The sequence below is a fragment of the Python bivittatus genome, unplaced genomic scaffold (assembly GCF_059951505.1).
Source record: "Python bivittatus isolate LINGU-HERP-01145 unplaced genomic scaffold, Pbiv_v1 ctg000310_np1212, whole genome shotgun sequence".
In the NCBI taxonomy this organism is placed as follows: domain Eukaryota; kingdom Metazoa; phylum Chordata; class Lepidosauria; order Squamata; family Pythonidae; genus Python; species Python bivittatus.
Genome location: NW_028277054.1, coordinates 8730993 through 8751738, shown reverse-complemented (window position 1 = coordinate 8751738; position 20746 = coordinate 8730993). Strand labels below are relative to the sequence as shown.

Genomic DNA, 20746 nt, shown 5'->3' with positions numbered 1-20746 from the left:
AATCAGTCCGAAAATGGGCTCCAGAGCAGGAAGGACGAAGCCGACGGAAGAAAAACAACCCCACGCTCCAGGTCTGCCCGCGCCCGGCTGGCAGCGGCCTACGCGGGCCGCCCCGCCTGCCCCACCTCCGCGGGCGCATGGGCAGACGCCCGAGCGGCGGCGGTTGGCTCCGGCGGCGCCTGCGTCAGCCAGGCCGGACGACGGCAGGGCGCATGCGCCGGCCGGGACGATGAAGGTGGCGGTGGCCGGCTGCTGCCATGGCGCGCTGGACAAGCTGTACGAGACGCTGCAGCTGCTGGAGCAGCGCCACGGCCGCGCCTGCCCGGACCTGCTGCTCTGCGCCGGGGACTTCCAGGCCGTGCGCGACGTGGGCGACCTGCGCTGCATGGCGGTGCCCCCCAAGTACCGGCAGCTGGGAGGCTTCGCGAAGTGAGTGGGGAAACCGGAATCGGGGGGGCGGCGGATCCGCGGTAGGCGACGAGGTGTTGCGGGGCGCCCGCGGAGGGCCGGCTGCTCTGCTGCCCATCCGGCGGGCGCTCTGAGGATGTGCCTCCGGGTCCTTAAGCGGGGCTCTTCGCCTGGGGAAGGGAAGCGCCCGCTGCAAGGGCCCACAAGAGCCCATGGGGCTCCCTGAGAGGCAGGCTTGGGACTGAAATGCTGGGCCAACGCAAACCATACGCCCGCCACCTGGAGATGCACGGCTTGGGTTGGGGGCCTTGGAGTCAGTGTGGACTTCTGGTGACTGCCTGGACTAGGCCCTGCAGATTTCTTGGCAAGATTTCGGAAGTGGTTTGCCGTGGCTTCCTTCCCAGGGCTGAGAGAGAGGGACTGGCCCAAGGTCACCCAGCTGGCTTTGTGCCTAAGGCAGGACTAGAACTCACACCCTCCCAGTTTCTAGCCTGATGCCTTAAACCAGGGTTCCTGTCAGGGCTAGCCCAAGGAACTCCAAGAGACAATGCCAATTCAGTCCAGCTATGTTTATTAGCTACAACCTCTAGCAAGAATCTTCCCAGACTAAAACCCCAGTTCCCAAAGTCCTCCAGCCACAACAGTGTGAATTCCTCAGGGAGGTGCCAGTCTCATCCTCTTGTTCCTCCCACGCGGTTCTGGTGAGCTAAGAAAATATTTATTTCCCTGAGCTTGGCCTTCATAATTCCATTCCATCACAGTTCCTCAACCTCAGCAACTTTAAGATGGGTGGACTTCAACTCCCATCTGGGAGTTGAAGTCCACCCATCTTAAAGTTGCTGAGGTTGAGGAACCCTGCCTTAAACCACTACATCAAACTGGCTGTATGGGATTACTGGATAAGAAAGTACTGCTCCCCTCCTTTATTTTATTTTATTTTATTTTATTTTATTTTATTTATATGGCAGCCCATCTCAGTTGCATGTGACTCTGAGTGGCGCACACAGTTAAAACACAACCAGCAATCATAGCCTTCCACAGCCTTTCATTTTTTAAAAATGCCACTACTGACCAATGAATGATAAAAATAAACAAATGCACCATCTTTTATTGGACTAGTGCAGCTGTAGCTTTATATCCAGTTCTCCACTTTCCTTCTGTCAGTTTTGCATTTGGGGGTGTGCAGAGATCAGCCTGGAGTGGGGGAGGGGGGACATTCATTATCCTTGGGCAGAAGGTTAAAACGCCAGTTTTGGGACCAGGTGGAAGGGTTTGTAAGGCTGCTGGACTTTACCATCATGAGCCAAGTTTCACCTCCATGTGAGAAAGGGGCACCAGAGCCATGCTTCCTTGACAACTCCCTCTCTTTTAGGTCCTACTGAAAGGGTTAATTAATAGTGGCCCTGTGACTTCCCCTGAGTAGAGAATATCAAAGAAGAAAAATCCTGGATCTTTAATGCCCATGACAGCTCAGAGTTCCAACTGTGCTTTCCTAGGTATTACTCTGGAGAGAAGAAAGCGCCTGTCCTGACTATCTTCATTGGGGGCAACCACGAGGCCTCCAATCACTTGCAAGAGTTACCGTACGGCGGATGGGTGGCTCCAAACATCTACTATCTTGGTATTGCCTTTTGCTTTCTGACTTGATAGTTTCAAATGCTTGATGTAGAAATGGAGAAGGGGTGGAACCCCACATAAAAGAGACAGTGTGGTTCTTCTGCCTAGATTTCCTACGTTCAGTGTGTTATTTATTTATTTATTTATCATATTTATATAGCTGCCCATCTCATACAACATCGTCATAAAAACACATCATAAAAACTAACAATTAAAAAAAATTGGGAGGGGTGGATCTGTGGAACTCGCCTGGAAATTCAGTTAAATAAATACGCCCTCCAATTTCTGCATTTGTATTCAGCCAATTCTATATTGAGGGTAAAAACCTGGATATATCATCGGTTTAAGAGGTTATATCTTGGATAAGTGTGGCATACCTCTTCATTCACATCCAGACTATAATGAGAAGTAGAGAGGATCCTTCAGTTGATGTTTGGATGTTTTAAATTGAACGACAGGTTTTCATTTTCTTTTGTCATTTTGTGAAAAACTGGAGAGGGGGGAATCTCTACTGGGAGGACCCGAAAAAGTTTAGAAGGGGACATCATTTTAACTGCAGCAGTTCGATTCAGGAGGTTGAAACAGTTTTTATTCCAGCGTTTTATATCTTAATTGTTTTCTATGCTAGATCTTAATTGTTATGGATCCTTTTAAGAAGTTTTGAGCCTGATTTCAAGTCTCATTTATATGATCATGCCTTGATTGAACAGATATTTTCTCTGTCCTTCAAGGCCATATTTATTCACCACATCAGCTAATCCCTGCTTTTCAAGCCTTTAAATTTTTTAACAAATTTGGATTCAGGAAATTTGGAATCTAAATACTGAATTTAACTTAACATTCACCTTGGTAGTGGATCTTCTCTATTGAGATTTTTGTTCCCTTTTTCCTTTTAATAAATCAGGTTAGAGAAGCCTCTACAAGAAATTTGGTTTTGGGTACTCTGACGTCAAGAGCTTGATTGAAGCCTCAGTCAAACAAACCATATTTGGGCTTAGTGCAACATGTGAATTAGAGCAGGGTTGCTGGGTGGAGAATTCTGGGAGTTGAAGTCCACACATCCTAAAATGGTCAAGGTTGAAAAACACTGTTATATACTGAAAGTGACTTTTACAGATAATATCAGTCCAGCTTATGCTTAACTCATGTGCCCTTTTCAGGTTAAGTCAGCCTCACTAGATAGTCCAGACTGGGAAGTCAACTCCACAGAAAGACTAAAACTACTTTTAATTGAAATTGGCTATAATAACAGAATCTTGCAAGCCTCATTGTATTGTACCTTCTCCTCCTCCTCATAGTTCGGTGAATTAGGAAGGCATCCACCTGAGCTGCTTCCAAAGGTTATCTCGTTCCTCTGGACTTAAAATTGTTTCAGACCCTTTTGTCTAGGTAACGTTTCTTGCATCTCTGTGTCAAGGTTATGTTCATTACTCCCTGCAGGTTATGCTGGAGTTGTAAAGTACCGTGGGGTGAGAATTGGTGGCCTCTCTGGCATTTTCAAAGCTCATGACTACAGAAGAGGTATGTGTGGGTAATCCTGCAAGCTCTTGTTTTAAACAAATATGCCATTGAAATGTGGGTGGCTTGGTTGTAGTGCTTTTTGCTGCTTTTATTGCTATTGATATATGAGTTTAGGATTGCTCAAATGTCATGGGAAGCTGGTTATCAAGCTAGGATCTGAAACTACAGTGTGATCTTGGGTTCTTTCACTAACACCACTTTGCATGTTCATATGTTATGGAGAACTGACATCTGTTGAAAAACGTCTATCCCATGTACATGAAAACTGTTCAATTATCTAAGAAAGGGAGAAGCAACCCGATGTCCTCTAGGTGTCCCAAGAAGCATGGCCAATAGCAAGAAATTGTGGGAGTTTAGATCCAAAACAAATGGAGGACTGTTGTTTTCCTATTTCTTCTACAAGAATCTGGGGCAAAGCAACTCACTGCAACATTTTGAACTGTGCCATTTGAAGCAAAAATTTGACAACAAAACATTCTGCCTTTTTAGTAGAAAAGCTCTTCTAAGCTCACTTTTTAATGCATATGAAGTTTTACATGCTAAGTTTCTGTAGAGCCAGCGTGATGTTGTGGCTGAATGCCAGATTAAAACTGGGCAAACAATCCTCAGATTCCTCACTTGCCAGGCCAGTGAGCTTTGGGTCAGTCAGAATCATCCCTGCCTACTTCATAGGGTATAAATGGCAGTGGGGGGATTTCATATCAAGCATTTGGGAGAAAACTAGGAATACAAATGGAATAGATGGAATTTGGATGTTTTCTACCAAGTGCTAAAGTGGAACTATCCTGACACGGTTTTGACATGTAATGTCCATGATGCTGTTTATCTAGCCATTAAAATAGGCAGGCTTGCATTTTGATATTCAGAGATATAATTCAGTCCTACCTACTATCTCGCAGAGATGGGAGCTCTGGCATTAGTCCCAGGAATCATAGCTTAGTTGGTAAGATATAAATGACATTCTCCCATCAGCACATAATCTCAAAGGTCCCTCTCAGGCTACTGCTGGAGGGCTAGATTGGAACTAATAAAGCAGACGCACAAGAACCCAGGAACTTCTGATCAGGTGGTTTTATTACAGAAAAGCTAAGGAGACATTATGAAAGAATTCTAGTGACTTATGTATCAAAGGCCAGTTTTAATGGTAGCAAAATCAACATTTAGATTCTTGCTCCTCTTTCTTCCACCAAAGCTATGCAGTAGGCTTTGTGGCCCTCTCTTTTGACTGGGTGGTCCTGTTTGTATGCGTCCCATATTTTGGTAACAGACAAATCTGATATCAGATTGTCTTCCTCTGACTATGCAAGAGCTAACTCTTCAGTTCTTGTTGAAGCCAGAGAGATGACCCAAAGTATAGCACAATTTTCAGCCTGGCAGGTCTTTCTGTTAAAGTCATGTCTCATTTGAATTAAACTCAACTTTCGCAAACTTACATAGATTCATCTTTGCAATTTTTTTGACATGATATGGAGGTGACTTACCATTACTGCTTTCTAGAATTTTATTTTTAAGTTGATAGTTTAGCCTACAGCCCTGGACTTCCCATGCACGTATTAACCAGGGCCTGTCTTTCAAGGTGAGCTAAAGTCAACTAGCTGGTGTGATTTCTTGATGTAACTGTTTCAAGTCGCTGTTTCTTAATTTGTTTCAGGTCACTTTGAGTATCCTCCTTACAACCAGCAAACAATACGAAGCATTTATCATGTAAGAAATATTGAAGTTTTCAAGCTCAAACAGGTAAATTTAAATATCATCTTGTCTGTGCATTGGGCTCTTCTTCATATTGATCCCAACCATGTAAAGTGAAGTAGGAGGTGCTGTAAAGGAGGGCCATTGCACAACAGAATTATAGAGTTGGAAGGGCCCACAAGAATCATTTAGTCCAACCTCTGTAGGAGAGGTGGTTGTCCACCCTCTTCATAAAAGCCTCCAGAGATGGGTCACTCACAACCTCCAGAGACAGACTGTTCCTGTGGTCCTGGAAAATAGGTCTTGACTATTTTCTCTAGGTTCCATATATGTATGTGACAATGGCTATCATGTCTTCCCTAAGTCATCTTTTCTCTACATAGAACATCCCAGACAGAACTTTTTATACCAGGCAGATTTTTTGAGGTTCACCTCTGTAATCTTCCAGCACCAAATCAAATCAAATCTTTACCACAGTCAGACCAGCATACCTCTACCACCAATCTTCCTTCTCCTCTGAGGTCCACACAGGCATGTGTAGCTCTCTGTGATGGAAGAATTGAAAGCTGGGTTAGGTCTCAGACATATCTTTGTGTCCTGGTGAATATGACTTCTAATTGTTGCAAGGCCCCAGCATTAAATCTGGACTGGTTATAGAGTTCTCTTTTTAAAAATTATCTCTGTAACTCTGTTTGTACTTCATGCCCAATCATGGTTTGCTTAACCATAATTTATTGAATAAACCATAGTTCGCTGAGTACATACCACATGATAACCCAATACTTTACAAACCATAATGGCTGTTCAGCAGCTAAGCTGGGATCATATTGGCTTAATGTGAAATGCTCTGTGCAAATCTAGTTTATATTTAGCAAATCCCAGTGAGATGTAATATGTTCCCCTTCTCCCTAAATGTTCATCAACATCATCTGCTACTAAGGTGGGCAGTCTGATATCCTCAATATATCTGGGGCTACAGCTCCTCGGATTGACTGATTTTGCAGCTTCTGTAGCCTGCCCGACTCAAAAGACTGCAGCCGGATAACTGCAAAGCAAAATTATCAGTGCAACAATAGAAGTAAATCAAAATTAGTAACAACAAATCAACCATCCCTCTAGGTAGACACCAATAAAACTTTGCTAGGACTCAAAGTCCAGTGAAATAAAACTGTCTTTAAAGATTGGTGGGAGATTTATGATCTTATCTTTTGGCTGAGGCTGATGGGAGTTGTGATCCAGAACATCTGGTTGTTTGCACCTGCCCTACTGTCTTTCCTTTACCATGAGTGGCGACAGTTGCGCTTCACTTCTGTTGTTTGGTTTCGGGTTGACAGCTCAAGCAGCCTATGGACGTATTTTTGTCCCACGACTGGCCTAGAAGCATCTACCATTACGGAAACACGAAGTTGCTGCTTAAGAAGAAATCCTTCTTCCGCTCAGAAGTGGAGAACAACACTTTAGGGAGCCCAGCCGCGTCAGAGCTCCTGCAGCACCTGAAACCCACCTACTGGTTCTCGGCACATTTGCATGTCAAGTTTGCAGCACTAATGCAGCATCAGGTAAGAAATGCACAGGATGGGGGTTGCTTTCTATAAGTTAAGTGTATTGTTTGTAATGAAAACTGGAGAACTGGAGAATGTTAATGGTGGACATAATCTCCCAATTTTGCAAAATGTTTTACAAGAATAAACTGTGTTAGTACTCAAAGACAATCTGTTTCAAACTATAATAGTTAAAATATAAGCTTCTTAAGGGAGTCCCAAGTTGGTTGGTTACTTACTATTTATTTATTAATTCAACATCTAAGGTTACCCACTTGCCAGCTACTCAGGGCAGCTTACAGAAGGTTAAAACAAGTTATAAAGTTCAATTAAAACAATAGTAAAGAATGGCCAGGTTGTGGGAACAGGAAAACCGACAGCAGTAAAATAATATCAACTCAAATGGTAGGATTCACACCACTTCCTGGCCTAGTGCCTATGGGAAAAGCCAGCCCAAGACTGTCTTAAAGGACAACAGGGTCGGGGCCATATGGAACTCAGGAGGAACGGTCTTTCCTAGGACTAGCGTGACAGCAGAGAAGCATCCCTCCTGAGTCCCCTAAGATGACATTGTTCGATAAACAGGACCCAGAATTTATAGGAGAGTTCCCTTCTCCAGATAGAAATGCTCCTTTGAGACACATTTCGGACCTCATGACCTTGAACAAGCATGCTCTCAGCTCACCCTGCCCTGAGAAAGAAATAATGGGGAGAGATCTGACTGATTTTGGGGAAGAAGGTTGTTTGAGGAAGAAGATAATTGGAGTGCTGATATTCACTAAACGTAAGGTAGCAGACTATAGAAGTCCTAATATTTATATCAGTGAGTTTAGTAACTAGTCATTAGACATTGGACCTTGGGAGAAACTGCAGAACCCGCTATGCATTCTCTGCCCAGGACTCACTAGCTGACCTTCATGCTTTACTCCCCAAGATTTCCAATTTCCCTGTTGCCTTGAGATTTCAGCAAAATATCAAGAGGTGTTTTTTTATTTCTTTTATTTCTTTCCAAATTAATTGTTTTATTACATTATAAAATGCAAATAATACATTATAGAATACAGGTGACAGCTGAGTACGGTGGTATTTATGCAGTAGAAACTAGAAATTGTTAAGGCTATGATGATTGGATAAATTGAACCTTTAAAAAAGTTTATATCAATGTTAAACATAATTTCTAAAATGTTAATGAAGATAACATTGCTTAAATTATACAATTGATGCTAAGTATATCATGGATAAACTGTTTTAAAATGCATTGATTTGTTTTATAGTATGAGAAAAATTTTGATCTTTGAGCTTAATACTAAGGTCTCCACTGTATTATTATTTATAAATGTTTAAAAAGGTGCTGTTTTTTTAATCGATGCTTTTAGGGGGAGTGATAGCTTTATGTATGAGTTGCCATGACCATCTGTAACATTCTGCTTTGAACCAATCCTAGCGGAATGGGCCAGCTGAGGATCTTTACAAGGGGCAGATATCACTGATTGATTTGCATGATGACGCGGCTGCCCCCTGCAAAAAAATCAAGTGTACCTTTTTAAAAATTGCCCCAAATCTCACATGAGAGCAAGATTTGGCCATCTCGTGTGATTTCTGAAAGATATGTGTAGCTTTCCTGTAAGATCAGTGGGGTGCCATTTAGTTGGGTCACACTGCTTCGGAGCCTTTGTCACCTGCATTCCCAATTCCTGCCCATCCCTTACCTAAAGGATGGCTTCAAGTGGGTGAGTCTGGATTTCTCTTGTGTCCTGAAACACTTCTGCCAATCAGGGGCATAGTGCTAGGTTAGGTGATGGATTGATCGAAGGTATGGAATGAGAAGGCTGATAGATTCAAATCAAATCAAAACTTCTGGCACTTCCTTCCCACTCCTAGTTCCACCCCCCAAACATGTTCTCCATATGTGGGGGGAGCCTTTCACGGTATGATTGCCCTTGTTCTTGCTTTTTAGGCTGATAACAGTGAACAGCAACCCCAAATCACCAAATTTCTGGCCCTGGATAAATGCTTGCCCCGCAGGGACTTCCTGCAGGTAAAACAATCTGAACAGTTTTTCTGTTTTGACATATGTCCTAATCAGTAAGATATAATGAACTTCGGAGTCTTCTGTAGGAGGGGAGCAAAATGGTCAGCTAGCCACTTTGTGGATGGGCTTTCATTTTTTTATCTGATCTTAATTTGATTGATCAGCTGAAGCTGCCATCGCTTGACTGATCCAGTCTGGGAGAAGGATTTTAACCATAAGGATGGTACATCCTGAGAACTTGTGTCTCATCAGATTTACAGATGAGACTCTTACTCAATAGACAGCAACAATCACAAAAAAAAATCCACTCAGATGTGTTCCCTCCCCAATTTGTGCATCACCACCATTATACTTTGATACAAACCTGGGAGAAGTGAATAATATTAATAATCTGGAGTGAAAACCTTTAGGCTGACTGGTCCAGATTGAAATCTCCTAAGGTCATCGTTGACCCCTAGGTAGAGAGTCTGCATACCTACATTATAGTTAGGCTTCTGATGCATTGTTTATGTATCCCTGCCTGAAGTTCATAAATGTGTTTTCTCTGTTGTGAGAGCCAGGAGGTCTCTCTAATTTCCGATTCTTCTCTAAGATTGTAGAGATTGAGCACAATCCCAATGCACCTGACTGCCTGGAATATGACCCTGAATGGATTGCTGTTCTAAAAGCTACTAATGATCTCATTAATGTCACTCCCACTTCTTGGAACATGCCTGAAAACAATGGACTGCATGAAAAGTACGTATACTAGAATTTTGTGGGCTGGAAATTTGATCTGAAATCCCGGAGAACTGCTGCAAGTATAGACCAGGTTTCCCTCAATGGGCTAACATCTAGAATATTAGTCCAGTGAGGGAAACCTAGTCTATGCTTACAGTAGTTCTCCAGGATTTCAGACCAATAGGTTTCTCAGCCTTACTTGGATTGAATCAAGGACTCTTTGTATGTAAAGCATGTGTTCTGCCTATCAGCTTCTGCCCATATGGGTGATAGCCCTGTTAAGTTACAATTTAAAACTAGGGTGGGCAACCTATGGTATTCCAGATATTGCTGAATTGCAACTTTTGGAGTTCCACAGTTTCTCCATTCTTGATTAAAGCATATGGAGGGATACAGGATAGGAAAAGCTTATTTCACTGAACCTCTGCACTTTTCACCTTTTGTAGATGGGACTACAGTGTTACGGAAGAAGATATCAGGAAGGTTTTGGAAGAGGTCAATCATGATCTTCTGATTCCCCAGAACTTCAGCATTACAGATGCTTGTTATAATTCAAAAAAGTCTCAACAAAAGACTGAACTGATTCATAGAATCAGCCCCCAGACTACAGAGTTCTGTGCCCGGTTTGGTCTTGTGGACATTAACGCTAAAATTCAACAATTGAAAGAAGAGCACAGAGATGATGTGCATCAGGGTGAAGAGGAGGAGGAGGAGGAAGTAGACAGTACTGAATCAGTGGAGGAGTCTAGTGACTATAATGCCGATATCTCTGGTTTATCTTCTATCAACCCTGATGAAATAATATTGGATGATGATAGCTGTGATGATGATTTCGAGACTTCTGGAGGACCATCATCTGATCACTCCTGTAGTACCTCAGCAACTTTTTCTGATGTCAGAATCCTGCCTGGCTCTATGGTAGTGTCACCCAATGATACTCTGGATATTGTAGAAAGTGAACTGGAGAAATCCAGCAATGGAAATCAGACAGAAGAGCAAAGCCCTGATGAGAAGTCTTTGAAGCGCCTAAGTGATGAGAGCAAAGAAGGAACAGTCGGCCCAAAGAGAATCAAAAGGCGAAACCAGGCCATCTATGCTTCCAAAGATGAAGATGACCCAGTAGAATGAGAAACCCTTTTGTTGATTGACCTGAGAGGTGAGATCAGTTCACTGGTGTGCCTGAGAACTTGTGGTAGCTTGAGAGGTTGTGAAGCACTGTATAGTTTTGATATTGTGATTGTAATAAAAGCCTTATTTTTTAAATAGTAGCTTTTATAATAAATCAAATATTTTATTGACATCAACAGATTGATTTGGAAGAAAGAAATATATGTTTTTGTGAACCAGAAGCTAATGGAAAACTTTTTACATTTTTATATGGATTTTTCCATACAATTTTGAATTGTTTTGATGAATTCAGAAAAAGCTATCTTTTTTGCATCTGATGGAATGGGTTCAGAGGGATTTCACTTTCACTAAAATTCACGCTTTTCTTTCACCATCCAATTTGCTTTTATGTCCAAATCTTATATTATCTTATAATATAATATAATATAATATAATCTTATAAATAAGTCTTCTCAAGTGGTTTCTGTCATTTGTTCAGGTCAGCCGTAGAATCAAATCAAGTATCTTTATTGTGGGTCACAGACCAGATAAGCCACAGAATTGAAACAAGGATAGATAGTATGGTATCCTCCAGATGTTTTGCACTACAGTGTCTGCAAGCCCTCGTCATGGACAAATGTTGAGCATTATGGGAGTTGTGGGGGGCCTAAGCCTGTGTACTTCTGGAATAACCTGTGTGATATTAGCTGTCATCTCTAGGAGGATCCAGACAAAATAATATTTTGTGAAATTGGAAAAGTAAAATAATCTTGTGAGTTGGGCAGTGCCAGAAGTGGAAATTTCTTCTCTTTAGTGTCATAACATTCTAGGATCATGTGTGTGTGTAAATGAATCCTTTACAGAAACAACACCACTTGCTTTCAGGCTCTGTTTTACAATTTGTGAAAGGAAGAGCCATCTGTGTATCTGCTTTTGTGCCAGCATATACAACATGAATTTTATTATTCTCCTGGTTTAGAGTTCATGCAAAGCCATCGTTTAGGGCAACAAGGATGAACTTCAGCTGTTGTTTGCATATTTTTTCTCCTTCAAATCATTATGTTAACTATGGATTGGCTGAATAAAGCAACCTCTGAACTATGGGTTATGAAACTCTCTTGTTTTTGCAAAACATAGTTAATATTAGTTGCGGTTTAGGATTGGATTGCATGTTAAACTGCAGCTAGTGCAATTCAGAAGATGAAATATTCTACATACAACTAAATCTGGATTACTTACTCTGTTTGCAACTCCAGATACCACTTCACCCCATAAATGTTGACTGTTGTAAATTCACGATTTTAATTATAAAAAGTAGTTTGGATGAGTTCTGGCAATGTAGATTGTACTATTTTATTAATGTTGCATAACAGTTAATACTAAAAATTATTCTTTCCTCCCTACATATACCAACAGCTATTGGAATTGCCTTCTCTGGTGGCTTACATCTTTTATTATTCATTTAGCATTAAACAAAAGCAGCAGTATCTTTTGCCACAGCTAGTAATGAACATCTGGCTTGTGAAGGCCTTTTGTTTTCTTTCTGTTTTGCAAGCTGATGTATAAAACAAGTTGATGTGTCCATGTACATCTCCCTTAAGTTCACTGTTCAATGTGCATCTTTGAAGCACCTTTTTATGAAGGAAAAAAAAAAACATTGAGGAGATGCAGCGTATTGCAGCCATGTTTGCAAAGCACTGAGAGTGAAAGGAGTAGGAAGGATTTTTTACCTGTGGAAATGATGCTTATGAAAACCAAATCAACTGAAAAACTGCTGGAGAGGCCAGATGCCAGGAGAGGGCATCCTTGCACAACAATGCCACCACTGGCTAGCTCTCTAGTTCTGCCACTAAAAATTTCTGTGACTTTCACATGGCAGCTGTGTCAATTTGTGGAATCAAGAAACCTGAGTCTTGATCCGCAGTATTCATTGGATCACATTGACTTTTTGACCACATCCTGCAGACACCCCTGTTAAAAATCATAATCTGATGACAATTTTTGGAAAGGATTCAGTGTCTTACCTACTGCTGGGAGGGCAGGGTGGGATCACGAAATGATGAGGCCTTTTTTAATATGCTTTTTTAAAATTCCAATTCAAAAATTCCAATTCAAAATTTCTTTATTATGGTCACAGACCAGAGTTACAAATGAAAGTACATTAAAGGTGCATTAAATGCATTAAGCATGCATTAAAGTGAAATGAAACAAAATATAAAAATTGGTGGGATCATCAATGGGCAGTCAAAGTCTGCCTAATTTTACAAACAGTATAACAAAATTTAGCTATGTTCAGGGAGACTAAATCATTCTCATCAGATAGTAACAGCTACACATAAAAAAGATCAGAATTTCCTGGATATTTTACCAGATGAGTTATTAAATGGGTCCATGAGTCCTTATAGAAAATGCAGTATAGCAGGACACGTGCTATAGTTTCAATAGCCCCTTGTCCACAGGGGCGCAGTCTCAGCTCATATGGGACTTTTTGTATCAGCCCTCCAAAACTGCTGTAGGAAGAACATTACAGCGTGCTAGAATGAATGCCCTCCATAATTTGGGGACAGTTATGTAATTTATGTATCTCGCTGGCTTATTAAAAAAGGCTTGACTGCTCAAAAAAACATTCTTAGGTAGAGCAGACTGGTCCTGCTGGACTTCCATGTCTTTGATATGCTGTTTAAATTCACTGAGTGCATGCTCATAGCCCATCATTAGGAACGCCTCCCTAGAAAAGCCAAGACATTGGAGTTTTTGTAGGATAGTCCTGGACCATGCTGATTTATAATTATCCTTAATAAGGAGAGAACCCAAACCTATAGGGAAAAACAGTAGTTTCAGCCAATGTGCTATAATACAAATCCATGCACCTGTTTCAACTTTGGATAACCCTGCTTCCCTCCTTAATACTACATTTGGAATGCAAGGAGCTACCTGAAATATAGCCCTTAGGAATTTGGATTGAACCCTTTCCAGAGGAGTGTAAGTATGTCCATAGACAGAATATCTGGACATGAAACTTGCTTGCTCATCTGCCAATATATGCTCTGAGTCAATCCAGTCAACTAATTTATTGTATAAATGTCTGGCCTAGAGCTTACTTATTATGCTTAACAAGCTAATGGGCCTATAATTAGCAGGCAGGTCTCCGGTGCCCTTTTTATAGATAGGCACGATAATAGCTAGGCCCCAATCCTCTGGAATTTGTGCAGTGCGATCGATATAAGTGAACAGGGAAGCAAGAACAGGTCCACCATTCCAAATTGTTGCGTAGTATTTTGGGCGTGATGAAGTCATTGCCTGGGGCTTTACCAGGCTTTAGCTGATTTATGAGCCTCTTTATTTCAGCATTTGTAACAGGAGCCTGATTAGGGAGCAGGTTAACATCGAGATCTAAGATCTAAATCAATTGTACGGGCCTCTTCTTGAGAATATAATGCTCTAAAATGGTCTTCCCACACAGATGCAGATAAAAAGTGGGGAAGTAAAAGGGGCCTGTCAATTGAATGGGAAGCTGTCAGGTGCCAGAACAGAGTAGAATTTCTGCCTTGAGATACTGTTATCAATTGCTGCCAAGAAGCCTTAGTGAATTCTCTTTTCTTATTTTGTAAAAGATGTTTATATTGTTTCTTCAAGAGCATAAAATCTTGGATGGAATTCTCAGCTGGGTTCTCTTTATATAACTTAAATTCCCTGATCAGATTACTTCTGGCCCTAGAACATTCTGCATCAAACCAGGGCTGAGGAGAATAAGTCCTGCCCCCTGGGTTATCTCTTTTCCTTGATATCTGGGTGGAAATCACTGGCTGGAATAACTGAATCAGTTGTGTAAATGCCTGCAAAGGAGAATCCCCAGACCTCCCTCTAACTATAGTGGCATAAAATCACAGTGCTACTTCAGATAGAAGCAGCTGAGAAATTTGCTCACTAAGGTGCTGAGTCCATTTAACACAAACCAACCTCAGCTCTGAGTCTGAACCCCAAAGTAGGGTGGGTTCTGTTTCCAAAAAGCAATTGTCAAATGCTTTTATAACCGTAATGCTTGGAAGATGATCACTATCAGGTTGATTTTCTAAATAAAATTTTTGTACAGAAGTAATCAAATTCCATGAGATTAAAGTATAGTCAATCAAGGAAGGTCTTGAACCAACCCAGTGGGAGAATTCACCAGGGAAATCACTACTGATAGATCCATTCAATAAATATAAATTTAATTTGTTAATTGTTTGTAATAGACACAGCCCCTTATAGTCCCCTTTTGAGTCTTTGGATGGCCGGATTAACAAAGGGGGAATTATGACTGCTTCTGGGGAATACTGGTGGAACTGAGTAAAAAGTGCCTTATCGCTCACCCCCACCCTAGCATTTAGGTCACCAGAAACTATTACATAGGCTGAGGGATTATTTAGCATGAGAGTACTTATATATACTTCAAGTTTAGTCCAGAAATTGTTAAATTGGGACCTATTTTGAAGAGGTGGAAGATAAACATTAACCAATAATAATAGAGCATTACTAAATTTTAACAGCACAGACATTGCATAGCACTCCATTGGGCCTAACTGTATAATATTTGAATGTAGTTTGGTTGAAATTTGTATACTTCATCCACCACACAATCTGCCTCCTGCTCCAGAGGCTGCAGGTAGTGAGAAAGATTTATACCCACTTATATACAAGCTGTTGTCAAGCCAGGTTTCTTGGAATAGGAGTAGGTCGAATTCAGTAATGTAATTTATAAAAGCAAAGTCTCTGGATTTAGCGTTCCAACCTGCAATATTCCATGAGAGAATAGATAGGGATTTAAGAGCATCCAAATGTCAGTCTGAATTCCCAGATGTGACCGTTATTAGAGGCAAATCCTGAGAGATGGTAGAAACACAAATTGCTTCATGTTGATTGTTGTTAGACTCAGCTGTCAAAGGGATAGATGTATGTTGGGTATCAGAGAAGGCAACATCAATATCAGAATAAGGAGTTCCAGAGATTGCCTAAGGCCCAGAGCCAGGCCTCTGTCTCTGAGAAGTTGCCAGTTGCTGGGACAGGAGCTCTTCACCTTTGTTAGTTTGGTCTTCAGCATCCCCATCGAGCCCCCACGGAGATTTATTTGCATTTTCTGGGGGATGCAATTGGGGAGCCACGCTGTAGGAGGGTGGTGGCTCCCCAATTACAAAGCGGCTGCTGAACAAACAGCGGAAGTCCGGGGAGGGGAGGCATCTTCCAACAGGGAAGGAGAAAGCTCTATAAGCTGTTGACTTTCAATTTCTGCCTGTAGATCCCATTCCAAAGAATTATGAGTGTTATACCTATCTGGAGAGAATGTAGGGTCAAGATTACTTACTGGAGCTGTCTGTTTGTTGTATATTCGTCCACTTTCTGCTGCTTCAGAAGTTTAGATCTGTGTTGCAGAATGTACACGCTGTCTCTTCTTCCTTTTTCCCATTCTTGAGTCCTGGTTTATATTTTATCAAGTTATGACTGGACCAGACAGATGACCTCTCACGCGATATAGTTTATAAAATAGATTTAAAAACAGGAAAAATAAAAGGATGTTGCGGGGTAAAATGAAATAAAATAAGATAAAAGCGGAGAGCATAGACTCAAAGCTGCTCACCCGTCGTCATCTTTTTCCCTCCCCAGCTTTTGTAATACGTGCTTTTTTATTATAAATGCAAGTGATTATTATTTCTAAACTTTCAGTTATAAGGTTACAGTAGCATCTGATGCCTCTGCTTTCACCCCGTTTTCAGAGGATGTGTAAGTGACCCCTCTAGCTTTCACAGAAAAAGAGACATCATGAAAGCTGGTGAAACGCACAGGGAGAAAGCCAGTGCTGAATTTCCTCTAGAGTTAGTCTGACATCAGGGTCCCAGTGCAGTGAAGTCTTCCTGTCACACTAGCGGGAGTATGCAGCTCGGTTGCCCGAGTTTCTCTGCATGGTGTTGCGAATCCAGGTGGTGAATTGGCAGATGTTTATATAAACTCCAGGCTTCCCAGGTTGGGCACAGAGCTGCATTCCCCAGGAGACAATCCCTTGGAGTCCGTTGTTGCACACTAAGGGTCCCCCAGAGTCACCCTGCCGGCCAAAGAACAGAAGTGTTCATTTGTTGCGTTAAATGATTTTATCCCAACTTCACCTCTCCCAAAAACCTGGCCAAAACATGGAACAATAAAATGTTGGTAGGTGAGCAATTCGAATATACAGCATGGAGGTCTTGCAAGAAAGTCTAATGAAATAAAACAATGGTAGAAAAACCATGAGCAAAAAACTGTAGAAGAAAGCTGATCAGGAAAGGAATTCAGAAATCTCCATTGAAAAGGCCGTCTGTTAGTACGTGTCAGCTGAATCAGGCTGATAGTTAAATACTATAGTGAACTATTTACTAATAAATAGTTAAATTGCAATTAAAGTTAAAGACTGCAAGCTGACTGAAGTTCTTCTGCTAAAAAAAGCTCAATGCATTCTATCACTTGGATCTTTGCAATCAGCAATAACAACCATTGAACGATGGAGCTTATTCTCAAGTAATTATGTATAGAATTACAGTCATGTCCCACATTAGTGATCTGTTTGTTTTAGATGTCTACATTTTATGATTGGCCAGAGGAGTCTTGGTAATGTCAGAGAAATCCATGTTTCTAATCAGAATGGTGTGACATGCCAAAAGGACAAGCAGTGCACAGGTTGTGCTAATATCCATCTCAAAATGTTTGCTGGCTGAAAAAAACTGAAAAACCTGCATAAAAATTGTGTTTTTGGGAGATGTTGCATACAAAAGTGGAAAATGGCATACTATTTGGGAAAAGGAAAATACAAAAAGTGTAATATTTGGAAAATATATAATGTATAATTTTGGGAAGTTATTGGGAAAATGTATGTGGTTGCTTAGAGTCGACACATTGACGTGATGGCGCATAAACAAATCAGTCAATATAAGTATGTCTGAAGAAAAGTCACTGAAAAATAAATGTGGATTTTCTTTTTAAAAAAATTATAGCATGATTTGGGCTTTTGACTGAACAGACTGAATTGAATAAATGTGCTACTGACGTTTACTGGTAATAGATCATCTTTGCATCTCCTATTGGTATAATAGAAAAAGCATAGCCTGAGGAAGTGCTTATGGATTTCTCTCAACAGGAGCATTCCAAATTTACCACTACTGGTGGACATAGACTTAACCACAAGAGAACCACACCAACAACAAAATTGTGGTTTTAAAAGCCAGCAGATCTGGCAGTCTGAACCATTACAATTTGGGACAGTGCAAGGCTGAGCAGCTTACAGCAGCCTGAGGCCACACCTAACCTTTAAGAGGCTGAAGACCACATGTGGTAGGTCCACAAGGACAGCCATCCATGTGGAAGGAGAGTTGAAGTTTGAGGCAAGAGGAGTTTAGCTTAGCTTTCTTTCCCTCAACTATAATACACTGTGCTTATTTTAGGACTCATACTATAGTTGACATGGGATTTCCACCTCAAAGCAGAAGACCACCCTCCTGGCCATGTTCTGCAGAAATTCAGAAGAGGCTCTAAGGACTGCAACAAAGGATTTCAGAGACTGCATACAACCCTAGGTTGTCCATTTCTGGTTGGGAGAGAAAGACAGAGGCGTGCCCCCCCCCCCAATTCCTTGGAGCTCCTATTGTGACAAATGTTGGGCTATAGAAGAAGTCCTCTCACCTGACAAGAGTCCACGCCTCCTCCTCTCACACCAGCACAAAGCATGTCCGTGATAGAGTTTGGGTATGCCCGTTTGCAGTCTTCGTTGGATGTTGTATAGACTGTTGCACACTGTAAGCATGGAAACCCATTTCTTTTTTTTCTTTTTTTTTTAAATGACTGAAATCTCATGAAATTGTCAAATCTTAGAAGATTGCCTATATATAGGTGCCATAAATTGTGTCTGTATAGGAGTCTGACTAGAATTCTTGGGTTGTAACCTTAAACTTTTCATCGAATAAATATTTCTAATTAGAGTACCCAAATTCTTGCATCTTGGAATAATTTTCACTCTAGACCAGTGTTTCTCCACCTTGGCAACTTTAAGATGTATGGACTTCATCTCCCAGAATTCCCCAGCCAGCATTCTGGGAGATGAAGTCCACGCATCTTAAAGTTGCCAAGGTGGAGAAACACGGCTTTTGACTACAAAGTCTGACAATCGTACCTTGTGGTGACTTGATGGTGCCCCAGCCTGATACCTCACAATGAGTGTTAGGCTGAGCACATTCAGTAGCCAGTTCAATGGGTCGGACATACTGGTTAAAAATGGCAGAGTTGCACAACTGTAGCAGCATGAGGTCGTTGTCGTGTGTGGTGGGGTTGTAGGCTGGATGTTGGAATTTCTGCACAGAGGAGATGCATTGCTCAGAACCCTCGTCGGCTCGAAGGCTGTGATCACCCATCCGGGTGTAAATATCCCTGCACTGTTAAAGCAGCAGAAGAAAATGAAATGTTGTAAGAGTCTCTCATTAAAAGAACCCTGTTGGGCCAATGGATTTAATTTTATTTATTTATTACTTATTATTTATTATTACATTTGTATGCCACCCATTCCCCCCCAAGGGGTGACTCTGGGCAGCTCACAATTAAAATCAGAAACCCCATCAACAAATTAAATTAATTTAATTTAATTAAATTACATTACATTAATCCCTTTCTTTGCTTCCCACATTGTCCACCAGCAGTAAGTGACTTCCCAAACTTGCATTTCAGGCACATGGTTTGCAACCTTCGATGCCACCTCTACCTTCACACTGCTTTTAGGCTAGTTTAACTCTCATAGCCCGTCCCAAAGAACCCTGCGAATTGTAGTTTGGTGAGGATGTTGATAATTCCTGAATTTTCCTGCGTGACTTTAGGCCAGTCCCTCTCTCTCAGCCCAACTCACCTCACAGGGTTATTGTTGTGGGGAAAATAGGAGGAAGGCGTATTAGGTATGCTCGCCACCTTGAGTTATTTTTAAAAATAATAAAGGTGGGATTAAAAAAAATCTAAAAAAAAAAAAGACTTTCTTAATTGTTGCAAACATAGCTATCAAAGTTCCCTGAAAACTTACCATGAACAGAGCAAAATTAGGTACGTTTGACTTGAAAGTGGGTTACATACTGTCTAGCTGAGTAGGCAGACAGTCCTTGCTTAATGACTATTCGTCTAACAATTGCTGAAGTTACAATGGCGCTGAAAAAAGTGACTTATGACTGGTCCTCACACTTAAGACCTTTGCACCATCCCTGCAGTCATGTGATCGTGATTCAGGTGCTTGGCAACCGTCACACATTTATGATGGTTGCAGCGTCCTACAGTCATGTGATTGCCATTTGTGACCTTCCCACCCAGCTTCCAACAAGCAAAATCAATGGAGAAGCTGGCAGGAGGGTGCAAGTCACAGTCACGTGATGTCTCACTTAATGACCATGGGTGATTCGTTTAACGACCACTACTAGGACTGTTGTTGCTAAATGGGGTGGTCGTGTGAAGTTTTGCTTAACTACTGCTTCGCTTATCAAGGGAGTTGCTTGTTGGAATAAAATGCTTGCTTATCAGAAACTTGATTCAGGCTTCTGCAGTGTGGCCAGGCCAGTGGCCAGCACACGAACCAGAAACCTAGGATGAGGGAAGGTACCAGATAATAAAAGCACCTAAAAGCACGATAAGGCGATCACTGCTTGAGACATACCTGATGCTACGTAAGCAAGTAGGGAAACGTATAACCATGACAGGCTATACAGGAAACATAGAATAAACCAATAGTGTTGCTTAAAGCTGTTGCATGACTATAAAAGGCTATATGCCCCCACAACCTGCCCCCACCACCTGTTTCCTGACTTGTAATACCCAATAAAAGAGTAGTTCAGAACACGCTCTGGGCTCACTCACCTCGAGGAAAACCTGCGTGTTTGTCTTCACTCTCGCCTGTCGAGACCCCATGAGTGGCCCACCCTGATGCGGACAGCAAAACCGCATTGTGGTGACCCCGACGTGATCGCGTGATTTCACGAGGTGCGTCTCGGACCGTCCTTACTTATTCGCTCGAGAGGAGCTGTGCACTCGTCCCGTCTGAAACACGGCTGGATATTCGTAAGTATGGGCGGAAAATTCTCTCAAC

General features: G+C 41.7%; 2 protein-coding genes across 3 annotated transcripts; one reads left to right on the top strand and one right to left on the bottom strand.

Annotated features, from left to right (window-relative positions):
• Positions 1–168: 168 nt before the first annotated feature.
• Positions 169–18462, top strand: DBR1 (debranching RNA lariats 1). Of its 2 annotated transcripts, XM_088140025.1 has the most exons (9): positions 169–429; positions 1905–2029; positions 3466–3546; positions 5198–5283; positions 6570–6794; positions 8734–8814; positions 9401–9546; positions 9975–10684; positions 18081–18462. In XM_088140025.1, exons 1-8 carry the CDS (start codon positions 230–232, stop codon positions 10654–10656), a joined length of 1626 nt encoding a protein of 541 aa, XP_087996151.1. In that variant the 5' UTR covers positions 169–229; the 3' UTR covers positions 10657–10684; positions 18081–18462. The 2 variants fall into 2 exon arrangements, with proteins under 2 accessions (XP_087996151.1, XP_087996150.1); XM_088140024.1 differs by lacking the exon at positions 18081–18462 and having other exon boundaries at positions 172–429; positions 9975–11102.
• LOC103049729 (kallikrein-14-like) lies at positions 16517–19059 on the bottom strand. Its single transcript, XM_025167792.2, has 3 exons — positions 18817–19059; positions 18319–18460; positions 16517–16711 (listed from the first exon to the last, which is right to left on the bottom strand). The coding sequence occupies exons 1-3, from the start codon at positions 19041–19043 to the stop codon at positions 16532–16534; spliced, it is 549 nt and encodes a 182-aa protein (XP_025023560.2). The 5' UTR covers positions 19044–19059; the 3' UTR covers positions 16517–16531.
• Positions 19060–20746: the final 1687 nt, after the last annotated feature.

Coding starts and splice junctions, on each gene's coding strand:
- DBR1 (XM_088140025.1), top strand. CDS start 230: ATGAAGGTGGCGGTGGCCGGCTGCTGCCATGGCGCGCTGGACAAGCTG. Junction 430..1,904: donor CAGCTGGGAGGCTTCGCGAA/GTGAGTGGGGAA, acceptor GTGCTTTCCTAG/GTATTACTCTGGAGAGAAGA. Junction 3,547..5,197: donor AGCTCATGACTACAGAAGAG/GTATGTGTGGGT, acceptor AATTTGTTTCAG/GTCACTTTGAGTATCCTCCT.
- LOC103049729 (XM_025167792.2), bottom strand. CDS start 19,043: ATGGGTGATCACAGCCTTCGAGCCGACGAGGGTTCTGAGCAATGCATC. Junction 18,461..18,816: donor TCAGGCTGGGGCACCATCAA/GTCACCACAAGG, acceptor TAAAAAAAAAAG/AAAAAAAAGAAATGGGTTTC. Junction 16,712..18,318: donor GAGGCGTGGACTCTTGTCAG/GTGAGAGGACTT, acceptor TTTGGCCGGCAG/GGTGACTCTGGGGGACCCTT.